Source organism: Terrapene carolina, unplaced genomic scaffold (genome assembly GCF_002925995.2).
Source record: "Terrapene carolina triunguis isolate 2854851 unplaced genomic scaffold, T_m_triunguis-2.0 Scaffold131, whole genome shotgun sequence".
NCBI lineage: Eukaryota > Metazoa > Chordata > Testudines > Emydidae > Terrapene > Terrapene triunguis.
In genome coordinates, this window is record NW_020664482.1 from 12,850,898 (window position 1) to 12,876,194 (window position 25,297).

At 40.5% G+C, this 25,297-nt stretch overlaps 1 protein-coding gene across 1 annotated transcript in view; it reads right to left on the bottom strand.

Moving 5' to 3' along the window:
• CUL4B (cullin 4B) overlaps positions 1 to 19,267 on the bottom strand; it is a 32,312-nt gene extending 13,045 nt beyond the window's left edge. Inside the window, exons 1-11 of the mRNA XM_029911873.1 lie at positions 18,242 to 19,267; positions 14,325 to 14,440; positions 9,012 to 9,115; positions 7,867 to 7,936; positions 7,244 to 7,317; positions 5,759 to 5,921; positions 5,566 to 5,655; positions 5,156 to 5,238; positions 3,225 to 3,292; positions 1,914 to 2,032; positions 6 to 198 (exon numbers count right to left, since the gene is read on the bottom strand). Of these exons, the coding sequence (XP_029767733.1) occupies positions 6 to 198; positions 1,914 to 2,032; positions 3,225 to 3,292; positions 5,156 to 5,238; positions 5,566 to 5,655; positions 5,759 to 5,921; positions 7,244 to 7,317; positions 7,867 to 7,936; positions 9,012 to 9,115; positions 14,325 to 14,440; positions 18,242 to 18,761 (1,600 nt within the window). The 5' untranslated portion in view covers positions 18,762 to 19,267. The remainder of the gene's footprint in view (positions 1 to 5; positions 199 to 1,913; positions 2,033 to 3,224; positions 3,293 to 5,155; positions 5,239 to 5,565; positions 5,656 to 5,758; positions 5,922 to 7,243; positions 7,318 to 7,866; positions 7,937 to 9,011; positions 9,116 to 14,324; positions 14,441 to 18,241) is intronic.
• Between the last annotated feature and the right edge of the window lie 6,030 nt (positions 19,268 to 25,297).

The following is a 25,297-nucleotide window of genomic DNA, read 5'->3' on the forward strand; positions in this document are numbered from 1 at the left end:
GATACCTATCAGTTCAGCTGGTTTATTTGGTCTCTTGTTAATGAAGGTTTCAAATGCTTCTTTCATAGCATTGACAAATTTCTCATTCTTCAGAAAGCAGACATCAATAATATGGTCAACTTTATCCTTAAAATCTAGTAGTTCTTGGACCATAGTTTTGTCTTTTTCTGGGTTAATTACTATAGTGCTACCAAATGCCTGAAAAACAAAAATTCACCCTTCAATCAAAATTCTAAATATCAGATCTGAATGAAATCTTCAAACAAAAGTTGGATGATGTAAAAGTTCAGATTTTACAATGAAAAATGTTTGCTTCCCTAACACAACAATAATTAAAAAGGCAGAATGTACTTGCTACACACAGATAGTATTTTATATTTTGAATCACCATACCAAGATAGACAGCAATTAAAAAAAAAAAAATCAAATTGCTGAAGTCAGTATATAGCAGAACTTGCATTTCAGAAGAGATGCAAACACAATGGTAAGCCAACTTTATGGTACAAACACTTAAAGATGATAGTCAAACTATATACGACCAAAATATTACATGCTGTAAGGACTCATTCCTGCAGAGACTTACATGGGCAAGACTCCCAGTGAAGTCAATTTCACCACAACAGTAATACAAAGCACTCTCCTACCAAAGTTAGGATGCCTGTGTGACAATATTATTAAAGTTACAGAATCATCTGCCCACTGAACACTGAAGTCAATGGGAGTTTTCCTATGAATAAATGAAGGATAATAAAGGTCTTTAGTGTTGTAATCTAGTATGTATGTCCTTTGCTTTTTAAGTAGCTTTTCCCCCCTAAATCCACCACTCAATTAAAGCAGAGAATTTAAGTGTAGGCTGGAGCAATACAGACTGGTGATACTCTACTCACACACTCAGGAATACAAATACTGCATGTATGAAAGTGTATTCCACTTAATAAGCAAAAACTTTACATTTGTTGCTGAAAGTTAGTGCTTTTGGATTTTTTTCTATGTGCAACACAAGGCAACAGCAAACTAACAAAACCCCACATATGCTGTTGGCAGCAAACTGCTCTTTCAGACAAGATCCTAGCCTGACAATATCCATGATGCTGGTGCACAGACAAAAGTAATCAAAAGACAATCACATAAGCTTCATTGTTAGAAATAGAGAAGTGTTTTTCCTTTGGTACACGATCAGTATGAATTAACATTTTAAATTCCAAATTTCTCAGTGGACTTTTCTGAACAAATGAGTGGAAACCCAAAGAGTTAACTATAAAAAAATATAATTGGCAGTATCACTTCAGGTAGTGGTGTAGACCAAGCCTATGTCAGTATAACTATGTTGTTCAGAGGTGTGGAAAATCCACACCCGAGTGACACAGTTCTACCAACCTAGCCCCCTGGTGCAGACAGCACCATGTTGATGGAAGGGCTTCTCCCATAGACATAGTTATCACTTCTCGGAGGTGGAGTACCTATGCCAACGGGAGAAGTTCTTCCGTCGGCGTAGGTAGAGTCATCATTAAGCGCTACAGCTCTGTAAGTGTAGACAAGGTAAACTTGACCTGGAAATAAAGGTATAAATTACAGCCAACGTTATTCTAAAGTGACAAGAAGATACCAGGAATATGTCTTTCCTCGACCAATACATGTTGTTCTGTGTAAACCAAAAACAAAAATCCAGATTTTGGAATGATAGATACTTCAAGACAATATTCAAATTATTCTAAAACAATACATCATTCCCAGTGCAATTTCACAGGTTGTTCGGTTGCATATAAGCATGCTGTTTAAAAGTTTCCAAGTCATCTGTTAAAACTATGTTGCATCTTTCTAAGCTGTAATACTTGTTTATGAAAAGAAATGTTTGTGGACAAACCTCAGTGATTATAAAAAGTCAGTACAAGATCCTGGATATATATCAGTACCTTTATGTATTCAATCCAATGCTGTAAGAGAACTTGCACTCCACCTCTGACCCGACTGAACAACTGATATAGAAGAGACAAGTCTTGAATTCGGTTTTCATCAAGAAGGTGGTTTAAACCTGTGAGTTTGAAAGTTTAAACATCTAAAAAAGGTATAATCATTGGAAGTGATCCATGCATGCTACTGGAATGTAAAGAACTTCAAATCTCATGTTAACCCAGCCATATTATCACTCAATATATCCATTTATTCTCCAATGGAATAGTTTGTCGATTTTTAAAAAAAAATTTTGGCAGTCAAACTGGCTAGACAACAAAAAACTGAATGGCAATCTGAATTAACTCTGTACCTGAAAGCCCTTGTTTAATTGGGCCATGTATCTTGGACTATCGTACTATACATAACTGTCTCATCACATAAGCTTTGCTCACTCATACTTCATTGCTCCTTTAAATTCAGTAATAAAAAAAGTTTATGCTCCATTAGCCCCTGGGAAGCTTTGCTAGGAAGCTCAGAAGTCCTAAACCTTAATTTTTGCAGAAAATTAAGCTTTATAACCCTATAAAAAATGCAAGTCTCTTCATGTAGCCAAGCAGCATCTTCATCTTTCATATTAACCACAGCAGAGTCCAGGGACATCACATAAGTAAGAATCCCCGAATACCCTCACTTCTAGTAGCTAGGAAGAGGGAACAGGTGGGGGCAGGGCTTCTTAACAGAACACCCTCCCACACACCATTCGGCTAACAGGTGTCTAGTAATTTTCAAGTCAAAGGAAAAATAAAGCATATTAGATGAACAATTTGTGCAGGCTGCACTCATGTATCCATTATTCACCTTTCCTTGGAGCACACACGGTTTCATGACCAGGAGGAGAGATTATTACAGGGCTAAAGCAGTGTATCTTCACTGCTTTTGCCTTCTTTAGAGTACAGTAGCATGTTTGCTTGCTAATCCCGAATGGTCTCCCTTGCTACATCGGGCCCTAACGCAAAGGCTACCCCCACTCATGATCTTCAAAAGGTTACTTGAATCCTCAACCCAACATCTATATTTTAATTCTAGTTTTCCTTCTGCTCTGCAATGTATTTGAAGACACCATTGTGGCTCCTTACCTCTGAAAAGGAGACTGGGACTTGCCCTCCTGCAAAATGTTCAGTGCTATTTCATGAACTGAGTAGCAAGGAGTGTTAAAGAATGATGTGGCTTGTGTCCTCCCCCAGCACCTGAATGTGTCACTTTCTTTTCAGCACAGGAATGAAAGCCCCGAAGCAGTAATTAGAAACATTTCTATAAAGAAGAAAGATTACCTTTCTGAAGAATGGCTGTTAAATGTTCACCTAGCAGTTGCTTTTCTACAGTAGCAATTAGTGGCTTCCTATAGAAGAAATGTTTAGAATTACTTTTCCTTTTTCTATCACTAACAGTTTTAAATCCCATTTGAAGAACAGACTAGCCTGACTTAAATCTACACTTGGCATTTGGTAGGCTCCTGATCAATAACTCGGGGCTGTTTGTTTAATAAATATATTTAACCTGTTTCCCCCAGTAGGTGACTCTACATGCTGGTTGCTGACTAGGGATTTATAGTAAACTCATCACTATGGTATCTGAGTGCCTCGAGGTGATGCACAAGATGGATCTCATCAGGGCAGAAAGTTAGGGAAGCAGCTCCTCAGGGAATATGTTTCCTCCAACCTCATGCAAGAGGGCATTCAGGCCTTTCAAGAGACCATAAAGCAAGGAGACAGTCACCAGGAAGGGGCAAAGATGACAGGTATTTGAACCAACAGCTCCTAAATTAGAACGGGGACTTTGCTAATAATGGACTCAGGAAGAAGGGATCCACTGAAGGATCTAGCAGCCTCTTACTCTAGTGTCTGAGGGGGTAGCGGTAGGGACAGCAGGACTGGAGAAACAGCATACACAGCAGTCCCAAATCCCCTCCCTCAGAGAGTTCATCTCTGGTGCTGCCTCCTCATCCACTAGAGCAGCATTTCTCAAATGCAGCCACCAGCAGATTTTTTTGTGGCCATGACAGCCTCCAAAGCATGGGTGGAGATTCAGGGAGGGGGAGGGGGGGAGGGGAGGGGTGGAAGAGAGGGAGCAGCAGCCTCTCCCTGCAGCACCCAGCTCTTGCTTCTGAATAATTGTTACCAAGGGCAGCGAGATGCGCTGCCTGGGTGTTTGTTTTGGCGCCGCCAGCAGGGATCGGCATCCTGCACCACGCAGCCTCCTCGGGGGCTCCAAGCAGCACTTCTGGAGACACATGGGGCTGGTGTGCACAGCGCCGGAGTCAGCTATGGTGTTCAGTCATTGGGGCACTCTTCTGCTCCCGCTTGCCTGGGGTATGGGGAGCCTGGGACTCCACAGGTGGCCAGTGAGTTCCCGACACACCTTCCCTGGGGCGGGCGCTTGCTGAAGGACTATGGCGGGCAGGAACAGAGAGACTGGTTTGTCAGAGTGGCCAGCAGCAAGAGCTGGTGGCCACACTCTGAGGCCACCAAAATATTTGTTAGGAGAACCCCTGCACTACAGTAAGAGACCTCTATATCATTCAGTGGCCTGCTCCCTCCCAACTCCAATGTAAGACCTGCTGCCCACGTATTCAAAGAGGGCCATACATCCTATTGCAGGTCTCCACTTCCTCCCAGTAACCACAGCAGTGGCCTCAGAGTATGTCTCAGTAGGGGAATTCCAGCATCCCCACCAGCAACCTCCTGCACCTGAGTCCACCCCGAAAGGTAATCTTCATTTGAAGTTTCCAGGGTGATGACTGTGTTATCTAAGAAACTGACATTCAAGGCGTTTTCTTCCTTGAATGGTATTTACATCCTTTAACTAGTTTAGAGTTTTCCCTCTGAGAATACCCGATAACTATTGCTGGCCTCGCTCTACTTTCGTTCGGAAGGTAACTGAGTATTTGCTCATACAGGTAGTTGCCACTGCTAGTAGGAACACAGGCTCTCTCCCCTAAAATGACCCGCAATTCAAATTAATTGCCCAAAAGTCAAATCAGCCTCTAATCTGAACCACTCCAGTTAGCTGTGCAAAATAAGACAATGATTGATTGGCTCCAAGCAGTTTTAGGGAAGAGGAGAAGCATTTGGCAGCTTACATTACATTTGTATACAAATAACAAGTTAGTCAATAACTATAGTTATTTTGTGTGGCAAAAGCCTTCAACAGGATTAGAACCGAATGGCTAAAGATACCAAGCCAAGGCAGATCACACACTTACTGTGTACTTTGATCCAAGTATGTAATAATTCTATCTGCTTCTTCTTCTAATCGCTTGTTGACATGATGAAGATACTCTGGAACCTGAAAAGATGGAAGAAAGTTATTTTACTGTTTACATAATGAAGACATGTTGAAGAGATGCTGAGACCAAAGTCTGACAGCAGCAGCTACAGACCAATTTTGGGACCAAGAACACCAGGCCCTAAAGTGATGGTGCTCGAGTACATTTGCCACGAGTACAGTCTTTAAAAAGGTAAACATGTGGGTCCCACTATTGCGGAGAATATTTCCTGCTACCCTTATGCACGAGGAGAATGCACTATAGGAACACATTATTCTGCTCTCTCTTAGCTAAGATGTTACCTCAGTGGCTGCAAACAAGAGGAAAAAGATTAAAACATAAAATACCTCTCGTTCTTGCATAAGCCTCTGTCCCTCTGCTGCATACAGACGATTAGTCTCTTCCAAGAATCTATGTTCAAAAGAATCTTGATAAATCTAGGGAATAAAGAAGAATAATTCAGTTTAAAGCATATTGTATCCTTGAATACAAGTGTGATGCTTTTTTCAGTTTTCTGCAAACTGAAGAAAATGTACTCACCTGCAAATCAGAAAGCATACTTAGAAGGCTTCGGAGCAAACTCCTATCAATAGCCTCACCATTTCTTTCCCTCTCAATCAGGAGAAGAATGCCATCAATGGTCTTGTTCTGAACTTTCTGATCGCTAATTATATGAGTCCTAAATAACTCTAAACCCATATCCCTAAAAAGAGAAAAAAGCCTCTTAAATAATTTGCATCAGACCCATCCCTGATTTTTTATTTTTAACCATTACAATAAAAACAACAGCACACGTTCTCGATTCTGATGCTCAAATATTTACTTTCTCAGAGTTTCCTAAGCCATTTCAGAGGTAAATGCACACATACAACAATAGGCAACTATCTAAAGTAAAACTCTTGTACACATTCTCATATCTGCATATACAAGTGAGATTTATTTTTGATAATCACCTTGTTTTAGGACATTAACCATTCTTAGCTTGGATTAGCTGGATTTAGAAAGATTAAAAACTGATGTGCCTTAAAAAGTGTTTCCTCAATTTAATATTAAGACTAGCATATATTCAAAGTTAAAGCAGTTTTGTCAAAAGAACTAAGCATGGAATGGAAGCCAGGGTTCTAATCTCAGCTCTATCACTGGGTGTCCTTATCTAAAGATTTTAAATGATGAATGGTGATGTGGAAGCAGGGATCTCCGTTTTGGGTGTCCAAAGTGATGCCTTAAATGGGTCTGATTTGAGAATGGGTGCTCAGTACTTTCTGAAAAGTTAGACCTTTAAGGTATATCAAGTTGGACGCCCCAAAACGGAGGCATCCAATCACTGCAATTCACTTTCAAAAATCCTGTGATTTCCCAGCTCACATACACTGACTTGCGCTAGCTTGATGAGAGCTATTGAGAGTATAAATAGCAATGTGGCCATGGTAGCAAAGGCAGTGGCAGCAGTGGCATGGCTTAGCCATACTGAATACAACCTGCCTGTAGGTATGGACTCGGCATGGGTAAGCCATGCTGTTGCTGCCTCTGCTACTGCAGCTAAACTGCTATTTATACTTGCACTAGTTCTCATCGAACTAACGTGAGTATGTGTAGATGACCTGGAAATCACAGCCTTAGCTGGTACTGTAGACATAACCTTAGTTTACCCCTTTATAAAATTAGGAGTTGTACATATTCGTTATCCAATATATTTAAAGCATTGTATCTTTAGAATGTTACAAATGTAACAAATATCCTCACTACCTTTGTAGTGTACCTGTGTAGCCAATGACTCTTTGACCCTAAATCCTGGCTTTTCAATTACTTTCTTGTATTATGCAAACTGGAGTTAGATGGTATCAGTTCAGTTAAAATTTGCTATTAGTCACTGCAAAACTCACATTTCATGGCAATGAAATTCAAAACCTCTCTCTTCAAGGAGGACAGAAAATTATAAGCTAGCTGCAATTCTTATATTTCAACTAGTAAGACAGTACGAAAGCGTTTTTTAAAAAAAATCTATTTTATTCTTTGCATCCTTACCAAATAGATGGCAGCATTGAATTTTGAAGAACATAAGTTCGATCCAGGAACAAAAAGATACTCCTAATCATGATCTGTTGGGGGAGGAGGGACAAAGTCACCAGCATTTTTAGATCAGTTGAAATTGAAATGCCATATACCCATATATGTGTATGTGCCAAAATTACCAACAATTTCGGGAGTATTCTGCATTTATTAGTATGCAGTGGGATGTTTTAAGTAAAATGATCAACTTGACATTTAGTATTTGATTTAGGGTGGGAAAGAATGCAAAATAGCATTTAGACATGAATCAAGAGTAAAATTAGAATTAGTCTCTGAGTTACAAACACGAGGGGAAAGGCTAGCATATACACACACGCAATGTGTGTTTCAAATGTTTATTCAAGACCAAAGCTATATGTTCAGAAGTACATCTCAGGGAAGTGCTTTCAAAGTTTCATTTCTAACAAGTTAGATGTCATTTCCTCCTATAAAGAAAGCCTTTACATTAGACATCAGATAACACTTCAGAAGCACAAAGTGTATTTGTAAAAAAAAAAAAAAAAAAATATGAGCGAGATAAGTAAACTGTCAGGAATAGACAGGTTTGTTTTTAAAAGAAAAAAAACCAAAAAACTTACCATTTGTCTGCAGTGATCTTGCCAACATTTGTCTATTTTCTTTAGAAAAAGAACACTGTCCAGCGAATCCATGAAAAGGCAGTTAAGAAAATTATGACCAAAATCCCATAGCTGACATTAGCTACATAAAAAGCGCAACAATACTTGTTTGCTTTTCCACAATACTTTCAGTAGAGTGCATCACAAATTCACTAGCTACCTTTTGGAAAGGATCACAATTTTTTTTTCATATGCCATTTTTAGTTTCTATTAGAGTCATGGTTATTAACAGTAGTTCAAGACCAGGGTAAAATTATTAAAAGCACCTAAAATCACTCAGGAGCTGAAGTCCCATTATCAAAAACAAAAAAATGTTTGGACTCAAAAGCCTAATCTCTGTTAACAATAGTACTTTGCTAGCATATGGAAAATTTCCATTATATGTTGTTTTATTCAGACACAATGATTTACTAAAGTGTAAACATACAGAATGTTACAGTTTCAGGCCATATTTTCAGAGGGACTCAAACTTACAAAGTTTGCACACGAGATCATTTCCAAGCACAAATGCCAGAATTAAGGTGTCTAATACCAAACATGTGACCCCAAATCCTACAGGTACATATCTAAACATAACATTTGCATCAACATTTTATTGTGGGCACAAAATATGCAGGTTTAAAATTAGTGGGTTATTGAAAGTCTGCCTCTTGGAAAAGTACTAGCAATAGTCCATTTTCCATTTCAGCAGGAAAGCTTTAAAGATTCCAAACCAGTAACTGAGTACTAGATATTTCTAGATTCTTAATACAGTTCAAAACTAAAGTTGCTGAAATTAATTCTCTCTTTGTTTACCTGCACATAAAGCAGTTTCGGGTGTCTTCCTGTGCATTACAACAGTTGATGCCATTGCTAATACTTAGAAGGTGCTATAGAAGTGTGTTATAAATAAAACAGTTCAGGGACTGCACTCATTTTGCTTCATTGTTCTCTGTGAAGATCCCAAATGGCTTTACAAACATTTATTTTCTAGTTTGGCAGAAATAGAAAGAACAGCCACAATGCCAAACTATAAGATAATGCTACCTCCCCAGTGCCATCAACTGATGCACAAGAAACATGACTCCTGAGATTGGCAGATGAAAAGACTTTCAGTTAAAGGATATTCTCTGAATTGGTGAATTTGTGCTTTGATGTGGTCTTCACAAATCTGTCTCAATTGTTTATACAAGTTTGCAGAAATCTTGTAGGAGCAGAGATTTTCGACAGCCTAAAATAAATAATGAAACAGATATAGCAAGATAAATATGAATTTCTTCATATGGCTTCCATAAAAAAAAATAGCATGATATGTTTGTTTTTGATCCTTGAGTAAGATCTACCCGCTCTTGAACTTTACATTACATACTGCTGCTTACAGAGCACAGTAGATGTACGAAGCACTTTACAGCAGTAAGAAGACACAAAAAGGGCCTGCCCCTAAACAGTTCACAACCCACGGGTCTACAGACTTCAACGGGAGACTTAGCATACGTCTACACTGGAATAAAAGACCTGTGGCACAGCTACAGCTGGTCTGAGTCAACTGACTCAGGCTCACAGGGCTTGGGCTGCCGAGCTAAAAACTGTTGTGTAGATGTTTGGGCTCAAGCTAGAGTCTGGGACCCTTCCCACTCAGGAGGCCCCAGGGTTTGGGCTCCAGCCTGAGCCTGAATTTCTGCGCAGCAATTTTACAGCCCTGCAGTCGGAGCCTTGTGAGCCCGAGTCAGCTGACCCACACCAGCTGCAGGTGCTTAACTGCTGTGTAGACATATATTAAGTGCCCAAGTGAGAAATGCAGGATTTGTCCCTAAAGCAACAAAGGTAGTTCAATTTTCCAGCAATTTATGGGTTTTATTACTCTGAAGCACAGACACTTAAGGTTTTATTTTATGAGCTACTAAACTTACCAAGCCATTTGCTGTTCCACTGGGAGAGACAGGGAAGCCTTAGTGCAAGAGAGCATGATTTCCACTGTCACCCTTTCACACTCCCCACTTCAAGTTCCCTCTAAATCCTGAGGTATCCTGCAACATCTCTCCAGGTCACACAAGCCTAATTATGACCTCAGATTTTTTTGGTAGTGCTCTGTGTTCTATACTTTCTCAATAAAATATCTTAAACTACCTGAGGGCATAGTTAACTATGAGCATTTGGGTGTGATTTAGAAAAAATGAATGCATGCATCCTGGATGTTTAAGTGGGAAGTAAAAGGCAATTAAGATAAAGTCTGTAGGCATAATGGCAATGTGAAGTGACATTGCTTGTTATGTGGATGGACCCTCACCTGGTGTTTTCCTAATTTGTATTGATTGTGTTTACATGGAATGCACATGAACAACTTTAACTGTTAGGTTAACAAGGTTTTTGTGTAAGAATATGTGGAGATCTGTAGAAGAGCTAGTCTTTAGTGCCACATGTATTGTCTCCATGATTGTCAGACTGTATTTGCTCAGTTCACTACTAACTCAGCGTGGGATCTGACAGTTAAGTTGGGTTCTTTCTAGCTTCTGCAACAACAGTAAAGCATTAAAGACTCTACAATCCAAAGTTAGCAATTCTGTGAAATGAATGCTGCTCACTCACCCCTAATTATATTAGCTCCAAAGGATGAACAGGGAGTAAAAAGTAGTACAAACTTCTTTTGTCAAAAACAAGCAGTTAACTCTGAATATATATATGGGACGCAGATTTACGGAGTTAGAATTCATCATTTTTTCAATGTAGTTTTAGTCATGAAAGCAAGATGTATCAACCACACATACACAAAATGCTATATAAGCACAAAATGGTTGAGTTCTGGCTGCCGGGAAAACCAGAACTGAATTTCCTGATATCTGAGAGTTCTTGAGAATTCTCAGTCTTGAGTTCGTTTTTTTTTTTTTTTTTTTTTAAATTGTATGAATCTAACAATGGTTTTCAATCATTTTTTATTTGCTGACCCCTAAACATTTTTTGAATGGAGGTGCGGACCCCTTTGGAAATCTTAATTATAGTCTGTGGATCCCAAGGGTCCATGGACCACAAGTTGAAAACCACTGATCTAACAGAAAACCACTGTACAGTTCTTTGTTCAGTTTGATGGCATATGGGTTGGAGTTTTCTCCCTTTCTCTCATGCTACTATAGCCTACGTTGTCAGCTTCTAACTTACATATCATTAAAATGTGAGAAGTCAGATCAAACTTTCAAGTAAACCCAGGATACAAAATGTAACCCCTCTTCCACCCAAATGGGCTGGGGGGGAAGAGATGACTACTGGGGGCTGGAAATATGGAACACCACCTTCAAGCCAGGTGCACAACCTCTCTGCAGCCATTCTTCTAGCTAATAAGGAGGGTTAACAATGGCTGGCTCTCCATACTCCGTAGGGCAATGGTTTCTGGCAATTGATCTGCTCCTGATCTGCACCCCTCTTTGCCAGCCTATTTTGAGGTGTTACAGAGTCCCCCCCCGACCTTAGAAAACAGTGGCTGCATAAATAAAACGCTCCGTTTCCCACTCTTTGCATGGATGCAAGGACTTATGCACTTTGGAGGACCTTCTACAGGCCCATTATGAATGGATGGATTTCATCTCAGGTGTATTTATTTCAATGTGTAATAAGTGAAATAAAACTCAGATGATTTTAATGTATGAAACTTCACACATATGCATGTATATCTGGAGTTCTACACAGTCGTAAGTAGTGGAAAATTCACGACGCGCTTGTGTCAAATAGGATTTTCAAACCTTTTGTTTTGACACAAGAAATCAAATACAAAATACATGCGTTTTAATGGAGAAAAAATTCCACACAAAGTGTGAAATTTCAGAAAAAAACAGACAAGTTTTTTGTTTTGTTTTAAAACAGGCAGATAGAGGGAATTTCCACTGAAAACTGTGTGCTTTTAAATGGAAGTATCTCCACCGATACTGTATAATTGCTACTGCAACATTGTACTAGATCAATATTTAAAATAATAGCAATAGCAGAATGTCTTGTGTAGTAACACTTCAAATAATCACACTACCTATTTGCCGTTCACAGAAGTGGGTTGTTCAGAATAAGACGCCCTGCCTCGCGATTCTGCACTCTCAGCTGTATTAGCCATACTCAGGACATGAGATCAAGGCTCCCCAGACCCATCTGGGTATTGTGAAGTTTACATTTGTTTTGGGGGAGGATAAGGAAGAAGAGAAGGCAGGGGGGAAAACCACACATGACTGTCTGAGGCCACAGCAATGGGTACTTCAAGAAATGTTTAAAAAGCTGACCTTTCTTATTTGTAATCATATATTTAAAACAGGGAATTATTGCCCAAGTCTAGTATTGATGTACTGAAGAAAATTATTCTGAAAAATAAACATTTGTATAAAGCTTTCAGTTCTCCAGGATTATTTAGCTGCTTATCTATGTGCACTCTTCCCCAACTTCAACCTGAGAAGTAGAAGAACTAACACAGTGCTAATGGCTAGTGGTCTAAAAAATTAAAGGCTTAAAAAATGTTCACTCGGTGGGATTTTACTGGCAAACAGATGTGTCAAACCAACAAGCTTAGCTCTGTTCAAAAACAAAATATGAATAAATCCTTTTGAAGAGTGTGGGAAGGAACCTCTATAGGCTTTTTTTGGCCATTACTCTCTCTGCTTAGATAATGGTGTCTGCCAAAGCATATTTGGAATCAGATCCATTTACTAAGCAGCTGTTCACAAGCAGCACTGGTTTATTTACCATTTAAAATACTAGCAATCACTATTACTATTTTTAAATTAAGACATTTATTTTTAGATTCAACTTAGAGGGCAGTCAAGTATGAAATGTTCCTAGTCACTTAAATATATTTAAATAATTTTAACATTACGGCTGAGATTTTCAACACATATGTCAGGATATTCAAAGTCATGACACTCAAAGTAGTTGTAACTCACTCTCCTTGAGCATAAGTACCACAGAGAAACCTGGTTTGATATCAACCTCCAAGAGGGCAACTTCATTTAAAATTACTACTTTGTAGTAGTGGCAAGGTTTTCAGTATGACTTTGTAGATAAAGATCATTTCAAGTAGTTAACTGATTTGTTTTTCCTCTGAGTGGTAGATTAGCCCATGATTCACTTTATTTTTTAAAAACACGTTTATTTGCAGTTCTGCATTATTCAATACAGTATAAGCCTATTTGTACTGCGGTGAAATACCCTGAAATCAACAACTGCATGTGTATCTAATTTGCCATCAATTCCCCCAAATGCTGCAAAGAAGGCGCTCTTTATTGTGGAACCATGCACGTGCCAAACATGAAATTTCTCAACCTCGCTGGTTTTGATTTAAAAGTTCAAAACAAGAATCTAAAGTGCATGTAACATGCAGTGGGTGGGGAGGAACATGGGAATGACCAAATCAATCAATCAGCCCATATTCAGGCAATTCAACCCATCCCAAACTTCAATAAGACCTAAAAATAGATATGTCATCACATATTTGCTGGAGTTCAAAATTCACCTTTTTGAGAAAAAACATGAAAACCTATCAAACAATAAAAGCTTGAAAACAGACCAAAGAATAGAAGCACTTCTTTATAACTAGTTGCAGCACTAGGTGGTACAAAAAAACCCCTAAGTTTAGGAAGTCCCAGTTATTTTGACTAAACAAATTTAGTTAAGTAACTGTACATGAAGAATGCAGAAACAGAAATGTAATTATATAAAAGACTGAAGCGCTTATAAAAAAAGGTCTAATACTCAATTTAGACCTGACAGCATTCTTTAAAAATAAATTAAATAAAATAAACAAACAAATAAATAATCAGGGCAAACTAATCATTACTAATGATGGGGGGGAAAAGTAGTTTGAATGTTTTCACTGTCAAATATACATAATTCTAATGGCAAGCACTGACAACCAAATGAATATGAATTTCATGAGGAAATATCGTGACACACTTTACACCTACTTTAAAAGTTAAATGATTTTTTTTTATATGGTTGTTTATGATCCTAAATTATGAACAGATTGTGTTTAGACAGACACAAATAGATTACATTTTAATCCAAGTTGTCCTTTTCTTACCTAAACACCAAACGTTTTAGGATTTCATGTTTCTCCTTGAGCAGCTACACAGCACAAACTCAAAAGCAGTAGTAAAGGGAATACAGCTCCTTGCCTTATTTAATTCGTGTCAACTGTTGCAAGGGAAACCACACCTTAGATTATGCTCTTGGCAGGTAAAAAGGTTCTCAGTTCAACTTTAGCTCTTGCAAATCCTTTATTCTGGATTTTTAAATTCACTTTGAGAAACTGTTCTAAGTAAATAGTTTGTTCACTAGGAAAGTAACTACAAATTGTCATATTTCCTTTTTTTTTTAATCATCATAAAAATCATTTTGAGAAATGAAAAATGAACAGAGCATATCCAGATTTTATTTAGACTGAAGGGCTTTAAATACAGACCGGGCCCACTTACCTGATAGAGCTCTTCTAAATTGTACTTTATTGAAGTACTGTTCTGGATAGCTTCCACAGCTTCTTTCAATTTTTGCCAGGTTTCATCTGTGTAGTTTTCAGGCAATTTAGGTTTATCTAGGATATAAACAAAGGTTGAGATCTTGTTTAAGGAGAGCAGAAAATTCCAGCTGTTTTATGATGTGAAGATGACAAATTTGCAAAAACACTCTAGCTTCCACTAAAACATACATGAAGAAAGTCTTTTTAGGCATATAGCAGATTCTGCTTTCATTGTTAGGTAGCAAGGAAATTCTAAGTTTCAACTCGACTCTCAGTCTTCAAGTCACCCTGTTGCGCCTGCACATCGCAGCACTTGTAGCAGATACCAGACACTGGTCTATAAACACTGCAATACCTATGACTTAACAGTTCAAGTGAAAAAATATTGTCAGTCTATACTTTCATTAATACTGACTTTTTATTAGGCTAGCAGCACAGGACAAAATAATTAGAAAGTGACATACAGATTGATCATCACGTGTTGGTAAGATGGAGCCAGCCCTTTTTAGATATGTATGACAGATGTTCCAAGACAGACAACTGTATATACCTAGTAAGAACGTTGTAATTATTATGTACTACTCTTCCTCACAACCTGAAAAACATCTATACAATGGCCAAATGGGAAACTGGTGAAAGAGACTCATCCCAACAATTTATGCAGGTTTCAAGCTATATTTACACAGGAAACATTATGATTATAGACCTTTGTTTGCAAAGAAAACCTTCCAATCTGAACCAATGCAGTGGTGTTTTCCTAGGTCTGCAGGTTCTGGCCAGTAGGTGTATGTTATGTTTTTCAAGCCCTGTTCTTTATGTTCAAGTACGTCAAACTTGGAAAAATTCAACTCCACTATCATTTAGTACAGCCTTCTTCCACCGTACATTACCTTCAACAAAAATGTATGTAAAACGGGTTAACAAAAATCTCCGAAGTCAAATCCTCAGTGTTGCAGTGAGTTTGATTTTTAAATCATAAATCTAACCACAAAATGATTGCCTAAAGCAAGTTTATGGAAATATTTGGGGATTTTTTTAATGAAAAAAATTAATATTAATTAGCTCAGTAACAGGATCCTGTGAGTAACACTAGCCTCTGGCAAGGGCTAGAAGTGCAGCATAAGTGGAGACCTTAACACCTATGAGATGGAGAATCCCTTGTAGTGTTCAACAGGAACCCTTCTGAACAATTAACACAAATGGATGAGATGCCTAAATGATTGGTTCTCACTCTTTTCAGCCAGGATCATAGCCACATCTCAAGGCATCAAAAAATATCAGGGGTTTCAGGACAGAGCAGACTTAGAATTCTAAAAACAAAATACTTAAGTGATCATCTTTGTTCCAGGAGGAATATTGGGATATGGGAAAGGAAGGGGGGGAGGGAGTTTAAAGAGAAAGACATGCACACTTTCAGGTCAAGTTTGGCCCGTAGTTTGGGTGTTGCAAACCCAGTTTTTAAACAAAATTAAGACAACAGAAATTTGTGATTTTTTTTGGGGGGGGGGGGGGGAGAAAGAGAGGAAGTCATAATAGAGACAGGTATTTTGTTTTTTTTATATATATTTCCTAGAGTTTTGGCAATATTCCAGCATTATGTTAGTTTCCCATTCAGGTTCTTATGCACTAAGTAGAAATGCGATTAGCCCACTTTCACTGTCCAAGCTGAGTGAATTAAAAAAAGAAATACATAAATAAAACAGTGAAAAATTACTATTTTTAAAATGTATTCTAATTTTAATAAGGTGTTATTAGTAACACAGATAAGGGCATAATTAAAAAAAATATTTTCAATCTGTCATTTAATGCTGACTCAATAAATAGCAGTCACAGAGCTGGTAATTTTTTTTAAGTGTCAGACAACACAACAATTCATAATATGCAACAAGTGGTCACAAGAATGTGTAATCTACAACATTAACAAACATTAAGTAAAAAGAACAGGAGTACTTGTGGCACCTTAGAGACTAACAAATTTATTAAGCATAAGCTTTCGTGGGCTACAACCCACTTCTTCGGATGCATATAGAGTGAAACATATATTGAGGAGATATATATACACACACTCTGTATGTGTGTGTATATATATATATATATATATCTCCGCATCCGAAGAAGTGGGTTGGAGCCCACGAAAGCTTACGCTTAATAAATTTGTTAGTCTCTAAGGTGCCACAAGTACTCCTGTTCTTTTTGCGGATACAGACTAACACGGCTGCTACTCTGAAACCAAACATTAAGTAAGTTGTGAAAAGCTACTGCCCATATTCTGTTCACCTATGACCTGTAAGAGAAGCCATAAACGAAGACTAGACTTCACTATCATGCATCACCATCCTAAAATTCCAGAACTCAGTCAAACTAAATGAGACTAGTGCATTCCGCAGTAGGGTGGAAGAACTTTTCATAAGTGCTATCATGAATACCACAGAGCACAGTTATAATCTAATTTAAGCACCATAAATTAGCACTAGATATAGATGCACTACAAACTTACTGTCCTGAATAAGAGAAAAAAAACCCTCTTCTCTTGTATATCTTAAAAGCATATGAAGAAGCACCTCAGTATCCTTTGGGATGCAAATGTTGTATCAGGGGTAGGCAACCTATGGCACACGTGCCAAAGGCGGCATGTGAGCTGATTTTCAGTGGCACTCACACTGCCCAGGTCCTGGCCACTGGTCCGGGGGGCTCTGCATTTTAATTTAATTTTAAATGAAGCTTCTTAAACATTTTAAAAACCTTATTTACTTTACATACAACAATAGTTTAGTTATATATTATAGACTTATAGATAGAGACCTTCTAAAAATGTTAAAATGTATTACTGGCACACAAAACCTTAAATTAGGGTGAATAAATGAAGACTTGGCACACCACTTCTGAAAGGTTGCCGACCCCTGTGTTATATAAATCACCGTTTGTTCAATGTGAGGGAGTAGAATAGGGGTAGGGAATTAAGTTGTGAGACTAGCATGAGGTGGTGCAGAGGGAAGAAACAAGAAAAGGTGCATGAACCTTGGATTTTGCCCATGGTTTTCAGGTAAAGTGACAGGCAGCTCCTTGAAAGCTATGCACATTCCCTGCCTGCTCCTATAATGGCCCATAATGCAGCTATTTGCTGAAATAGCTCTCAGGCAGCATCACATCAGCCCAAGCTTTGCTTCTCTGCTTCTGCAGCAATCAGCTCTGTCACAATGCTGCCTGGCCTCACATAGCACTCCAAAACTCAAGCAACAAGAGCAGCACATATTCTTCTGGTGAGAGGATGGAGAAGTGGAGCAACAAGGAGAGGAAAAAAAAAAAAAAAAAAAAAAGTATGCCAATCCATTTAGAGACCTGGGAAAGGGAAGAGCAGCTCAATCATAAAAGCTTAGTAATCACCTACAAATTTAAGTTATTTAAAAATGAAATAAAATAGACAGAGACCATACTGTGATGGACAAAATGAGATGGACAATTATCTTATCTTCTGCAGAAACCTGTCAAACACCCTGGACTAAACTATTTGTTGTTTCTGGAGTTGGAATTACTACATTAGGGATATCAAATGGTACCATTCTGAATAAGGTTGATTTAAAAGCAAAAATCAGGAGTAAGAGGTCTCAAATCCTTCCTCTCAAGAGAGGCAATGAAAGTTGCCTTAAAAAGTAATCCCAAATGATGGAGTTTGCCTCCAAGTGTGCATTAGATTTGGCAAGTCTACACCATAAGAGATTATTTTCCTTTTTACATACAGATTCAGGCGTTCACCACAGAAGTGTATTTCCAATAAAGCCTATTTACAAGCCAACTGGATAGCTTGTCATGTTGAAATAGCACATGAGTTGAGTGTCAACTCATCAAAGGCGAGGACAAATTATGGCTTGTTATTACCTTTAAAGTTCTTGATCACTAACTTCTTGGCAGAGCCAGGTTTACTGTTGGCGAAACTGGAGACCGTGGAAGAGGCAGCTTTGGTCAAGCCATTTGCATGGTGCCCCACTGCCACTGAAGAAATTAAAAGGCTTTTATTTTTGAGCTGTTGCTGGTGCTGCTGCTGAGAAGAGGCAGCAGGAGAAGAGGATGAGGAAGACTCTTCAGCCATCTTCACATCGAGTCCAATAAAATCCAAGGAGTCCTCAAAGCGCAGCTTCTTCTGCAGGTGATGGTTGGATGAGGGGCCCCCTGAGGAGGTGGTGATGATGGAGGAAGATGATGATGAGTTGTTTTTGGAAGGAGAAGAGGAGCAGGAGGAAATGGAATCAAACTCTTCTCTTTCAGAATTGTTGCTGCTGTTGTTTAACTTTCTCTTCTTGCAGGAGGAGGAGCTGCTGCTGCTATTACCATCAGTGGCAGGTCTGACCTCCTGAGCTGCTGCTGGGGGGTTGGGGGAAGAGAAACCTGTGGGAAACATGAACACACAGAGGTGAACAGACTGAGGGGCATCAAATTCTTTTGGTGTGACACACAAAGAGAGAGTTAGAGTCAGTCTCTGGTTTGTCTTCTCTCAGAGGAGTCTCTCAACTCCTCCTTTTTGCCAGCAGAGTCTTTCAGTCCCCCCCTCCTTCACTTTCTTCTCTCGGTAGAATAACTTGTTTCCTCTCTTCGCTGCTCCTTTGTTTCTTCTCAGTAGTTTCTCATGCCTCTCTTGCTTCTACGCCTCTCAGCAGCGTCTCTCTTCCTTCTTCTCTCCACCCACAAGCCTCTCCCAGTCCTCCTCTTTACACCTGTATTCTACCTTTTCTGCTCCCACTCTCAATTCCTCACCCTCTCCTTCTTTTGCTCCTACCCTCTTTCTTCAAGAGGAAATAAAAGGGGTGAGTGAGTCTCTCTCGCTCCCTCTTGTCTATAGACCCCTTTCTCCACCTCCTCCCTTGCCCGTTTCCTTCCTTCCTCTTCTTCTACCTCAGCCCCCGCCCCTCTCGCCTTTTCCTCTCCTCTCGCTTTAGCTCCCCCGCTCTCCCTCCTCCCCCCTCTCTGCCTCCTTCTCTCTCTCCCGGGAGGGGGGACGGGACGGATCGGGGCTTGTTATTGTCAATACAAGGGAGAGAGGGAGCCTAAAGATGGCGGCACATCCGGCCGCCAGGCATTCTGGGAGGCAACCGCCCGGAAATTCTACCGAGGGCCCCAGAGCGCTGGAGGCCGGAGGGGGAGAGTGTCTCTCGCCACCGACAGACCGAAGTATATGGCGGGGGAATAGCCTCCCTGCGGGGCCTTCTCCCCACTCGCCGTCTGGCTTAACCTGCCACCTTCTACCACCCCTTCCGCTACCCTCTGACCTACCGGAAGTGATCATGGTGCCGGCTGCTCGCGCCGGGGGACGGGACGGTTCGTTATCCCCTCGCGCTCCGGAGCGTGGGGTACGTCGTACGGCAGGAGGCGTGGCTACAGCCCGACTCCGCGTGGCGGGAGCAGAGGGAGGGGTTGGGCTGGTTCCCTGTAGGGTCCCGTGCCTGGGTTACGCCCGCCCACCCCAGCCCTTGGAGGGGGGTTGGTTTGATCCTTGTCGGCTCCCGTACCTCTGCCCTGTCGAGAGAAGTACGTGCAGGCCCTCGTGGTGCCTGGGCCACTCCCGCTGTCCAGCTCGGGGATGGGGCGGCTTGGGCCCGGCTTCTCCCACGCTCGCTCAGGCGGCGGGGGTGCCCCCTGGTGCTGCTCCCTGGGACTGCTCCCTCCCCCTTAGCCGCTGCCCTCCCCACAGGCGCTGGCAGAGCCGGCCCGGGGGGAGGGGACGGCTCCCCGCCCACTTAGCTCGCGGGCTGCCCGCTCCCGCCTCGGGCCGGGCTGATCCGGGCTGTGTGCGCGGGGGGATGCCTGTCGTCTCACGGCGCTGCCTCCCTCGGTGATCCGGGGGCAGCTGGGTGAAATCCCCTCTCTGTCGCCAGATGTCTGTGCCCTGGCTCTAAGCCTTTCCAGCAGACGTGTCTGTCTGTGTAGGGCGTGTTCTCCTGCGCTCTGAGACCGCAGACTTGAAGGCTAGAAGGGACCATCTTGATCATCTAGGCTGACCTCTACCCTGCACAGTACAGGCCCAGAACCTCACCCGCTAGGGTGACCAGATGTCCTGATTTTATAGGGACAGTCCTGATTTTTGGGTCTTTTTCGTATACAGGCTCCTATTACCCCCCACCCCCTGTCCCGATTTTTCACATTTGCTGTCTGGTCACCCTATCACCCGCTCACACATCTTCAGCTGCTTTGTGTCCCTCGGGCTGCAGATTATGTTGTCTTCCTACCTGCCCCTCTTGGGGTTTCACAGAAATGAGGGGGGGGGGGAATGGCCCGGACCCTGGATGGTTGCAGGGGCAGACACCCAGGTATGCTGGGTTGCTCCCCCATTCAGTGCATGTACTGCAAAAACTCACAGTCAAGATAATGTAGCTATATTGTCACATTGTAACATTGTCACCCTGGCCCTGTGCCTATGCAGGCATACTATAAGCAACCTACTTTACAGCTGGGGAAGTATTCTGGAACACTTGCACTTTTCTAGTGCCTTCCATCTGAGGATGCTCTCCCAATATTAACTAGGCGTCACCAGCCCTTGGAGAAACAGGTACGTATTTGACAAAACAGGGGGACTGAAACAGCTGAAGTGCAGTGACTTGCCCAAAGCAGTGTTAGAGCTAGAAAGAGTCCAGATTTCAGGAATCCTGGTTTTGTTCTTTAGCCACTAGGTACCACTCACTTACACAATGGCAAACAGTAATATGCAAACAAGAGTTGAATTAGAAAGTTGGGCTAGACTTATTTAAATGATGGTATCTTTGATCTTACTCTCAAATTTCAGACTTTAGTCAGTGGTTGGCTTATAGTGGAAAAGGAGGTCTGGTCCCCCCCCGTCCCCCCCCAGCTAATTTTGCAAAAATCAGGTGGGTTATTTTTTAGAAAATTATAACTCTTGTGAAAATTTGCATTAGGCCAAAATTTAGCAAATTTTAATCAAAATAAGTTTGGCTTTTTTATAGTTTAGAGCAGTGGTTCTCAAAGCCGGTCCGGGAAGCGGCGCGGGCCGAGGGATGTGCTGGCCGCCCTTCCCGCAGCCCTCATTGGCCTGGAGTGGCGAACCGCAGCTAGTGGGAGCCGCAATTGGCCAAACCTGCAGATGTGGCAGGTGAACAAACTGGCCCGGCCCGCCAGGGGCTTTCCCTGAACAAGTGGCAGACCGGCTTTGAGAACCACTGGTTTAGAGTCAGAACCATTGACATCAGGATGGAGATAATTAAATTGCTTTCTTAACACACTTTTGTGCTACTCGTGTGTTTTCATCATCCGAAAAAATACAAAAAATAATCCACCAAGTGTACTGTTGTGAGTCACTGAGGACTGAGATATATTTGCGGAAGTAATAAAACAAGCTGTGGGTGCTATCACACCCTGCTGCTGCAGACAGTGTCAAAGGACTACTCACAGGAGCTCATGCACCTGCGTTTTTTGGGCAGAAGAGGTCCTCAAAGAGAGACTGCTGACAGCTATGTTATGATAGAAAAAGGTATGCTAACTTATCTTGATAGAAAGTATGGAGACATGGAAGTAATTTTACTGAGTTTTGCTGGACATTTTTTTTTCCGTCCGTATAGTAGAAAAAGAACTCCTGAGTCCTAAAACCTAATTGCACTGATGGATGGAAAAATAACTCAGGAGTGTTTTCTCCAGATGCAAGATATTTTGAACTTGCTTTTGAGTGGATGCGTAATAGAATAAGTGTGTAATTGATTGGTTACTAATAGTGTAATAAAGATAAAATATAACAGTGTTGCTTTTATTATCACTTAATTTTTTAGCCTAGTTAGTTTAGCTAGTCTTTATCAGTTTGCTTTTCATTGTCCACTTGCTCACCTCTCCTTAAATTATTCAAGAATTTTAAATGCTGTATATTTAGAACCTGATCCTGAAAGGTGATTTCACTGGAAGTTGAGAGTGCAAGCAGCTTGCATGAGGTCCTCTGCATAGAAATGCTGCTACTAATAAAGGTGTTATGCAACCTAAGAAACAGGCTTCTGTGTAAATCTTGGTGAAATTAAGAATGATGGACAGTTGTATTACAAAACTTCAGTTTAAATGCTTTGAGGTTTATTCAAAGACACTCTATGCAAACAAATTCAGATCATGCAAAAACTAAAGTAGCCTTGAAGTCTTTGTTTGCAGATGTGCCTCCAAAGACAGTCATATGTGTGGAAGAGAACCTGGGGGAATTGGAAAATAGATAGTGATGTCCTGCCTTGGGACCCAGTGAGACTGAAAGAGTTCATCTTATCAGAAGAAAGGAGATGCTAACTTCCCATTGGAAAAAACCTATGTGAACCCCGGGGCCAAATTATGCCCTCAGTTATACTGGTGTAAAACCACTGATTTATTTGGCTACACTGAAGTTACTCCAGGTTTACTCAAATGTTACTGAAGGCAACATTTGGCCTTATGTTCTTAATACTATCTATCTATTGTGTGACTATAGTAGTTCCTTAAATGTAGTCCTCTAAAAAGGGTTACCATATCTAGCCAGGCTATGATTACTAAGGTGTAGCTGTTTTACAGAAAATAAATGTCTTCCAAAGAGTTCAAGAAAATCCTCTTGAAATAGTTTGTCATTGTGACAAATTTTCCCTCTTGCTCATACTCCAGTAAGAGAATAACAAGACTATTTGTGCAAAAGATAAAATGAGGTCCCTGATTATTTTTTAAATGAAATGCAAGATAATTGCTTTTTAAATTACTTATACACTTGAGTATTTATATAATGTTGGAGTTCTTTCATCTTTGTATATTGTATATTTATCCTTTCCCTTGCATATATTTATCTTACTGTTTGAAGAAATGTTGCTATTTATGCAGGTATAATTTTATCCTGTGTACCACAGCCATAATTTCATTAAGTATTAAGCCCTAGTTAAATGTACAGTATCAAGGATGGCCAGTTCACTTTGCCTGGGAAAAGAACCTCACAGTTTGCATATGGGTTCGATCCTGTTCTCATTGAAGTATATGGCAAAACTGCCACTGGCTTCAACAGGAATAGGATTGGAGCCCATATGTACATTTTCCTTTTCTATTACCTATATAAAGAACCAAAGCATTTATGTCTAGTCAGACTAGAAGAAGATTGATGGATACTTTCTCTAATCTATTTTAACTATCTAATCTATGGTTTTTACTGTGCTAATCACCATGGTGGTGATTGTACATCCATTATCACCAGACAAAATATAATTTGGTCCTAATCAACGATATAAAACATAACTGTCTTCACCAGAACCCATTCCCGCTTCCGGCAGCTGGGATCTTCCTGGGAAGCCACTGTTGTTCCGCTCCCCCTCCACCTTCAGGGGTGGCTCTTTCCCTGTCCTCACCTGTGGCACCAGGATCTCCTCCGGTGACAGACTCCCTGACCAGCCCCAGTGTTCAGTCTTCAAGAGTCGGATCTTTTTCCACCCTGCAAAAGATAGGGCCTTGTTTGGGATTCAAAGGCCAGGGAAGGATAGCTTTTGGTCTGGTTAATTTTAAGATTTTTTGTTTGTTTGTTTGTTTAAAAATATTCTGTGTTCAATAATGTTAATAATTACTTCTGGTTTCTTTTTCAAGGACTATTTTTTGAAAGAGTGGAATAACACCCAGGAAAGCAGTGTTAAGGCTGCAAGTAACAAACAAGCAATGCTTCTGAAAGCATAATAAAAGCTCTATTGTGCAATAGCTAGGGCCCTACCAAATTCACAGTCCATTTTGATCAAATTTCACGGTCATAGGATTTTTAAAATAGTAAATTTCATGATTTCGGCTATTTAAATCTGAAATTTCACAATGTTGTAATTGTAGGGGCCCTGACCCAAAAAGAGTTGTGGTGGGGTTGTGTACTGCTACCCTTACTTCTGTTCTGCTGCTGGTGGCAGTTGCCTTCAGAGCTGGAGAGCGGCAGCTGCTGGCTGGGAGCCCAGCTCTGAAGGCAGAGCCACCACCAGCCGCCGTGCAGAAGTAAAGATGTCATGGTATGGTATTGCCACCCTTACTTCTGTGCTGCTGCTGGCGGGGCGCCACCTTCAGAGCAGGGCGCCAGGACAACAGCCGCTGCTCTCTGGCCACCCAGCTCTGAATGACCCCCCTAAAATAACCTTGTGACCTTCCCAATAAATCCCTTTTGGGTCAGGACCCTAAATTTAAGAAACGCTGGTCTCCCCTGTGAAATCTGCATAGTATAGGGTAAAAGCACACAAAAAAACAGATTTCACAGGAGGAGACCAGATTTCACGGTCCGTGACGTGTTTTTCATGGCCGGGAATTTGGTAGGGCCCTAGCAATAGCTAATAGCATTTTGATAGTGGTACTAAAGAAAACATTTCAATCCATGTATCAAAGTGATTAATCTGTAGTCAGATGTTAGCAGGTAACAAGGAAAAATAATCAATGTGGACCTATTACAGTGCAATAGGTTTGTGATCAATTTAAAATATATTTAAATTATCTGCTAATTTTAAGAAATTACTTAAAAATGTAAAATAGAAGACTTCTTGTATGAGAGCTTCGGATCTCAGTTTGTCCAGTGCAGTTTACAGCAAAATCTCAGCCCTAGCATCAGAGGAACATAAGAATTGCCATACTTGATCAGACCCATGGTCCTTGCAATCCAGTATCCAGGTTTTGATAGTGGCCATTACCAAATGCTTCAGAGGAAGGTGCAAGAAGTATTTTAGAAGAATTATGGAATAACCTGCTCACAGAGAAAGTTTCCTCCTAATACCTCTCATGTAGAGGTTGGCTTATGCCCTGAAGCATGATGATTTATATCTTTTCCAAACTTTAGGGTTTTTTAAAATCTGTACTATTTTATCTCTGGGTGTTCTCATTATATCTATATAAATATCTATCCTTTTGGCTTCAATGATATATTGGGCAATGAGTTCCATAGGATAATTGTATGTGTAATTTTTTTTATTGGTTTTAAGTGCTGACTCCGGAGTT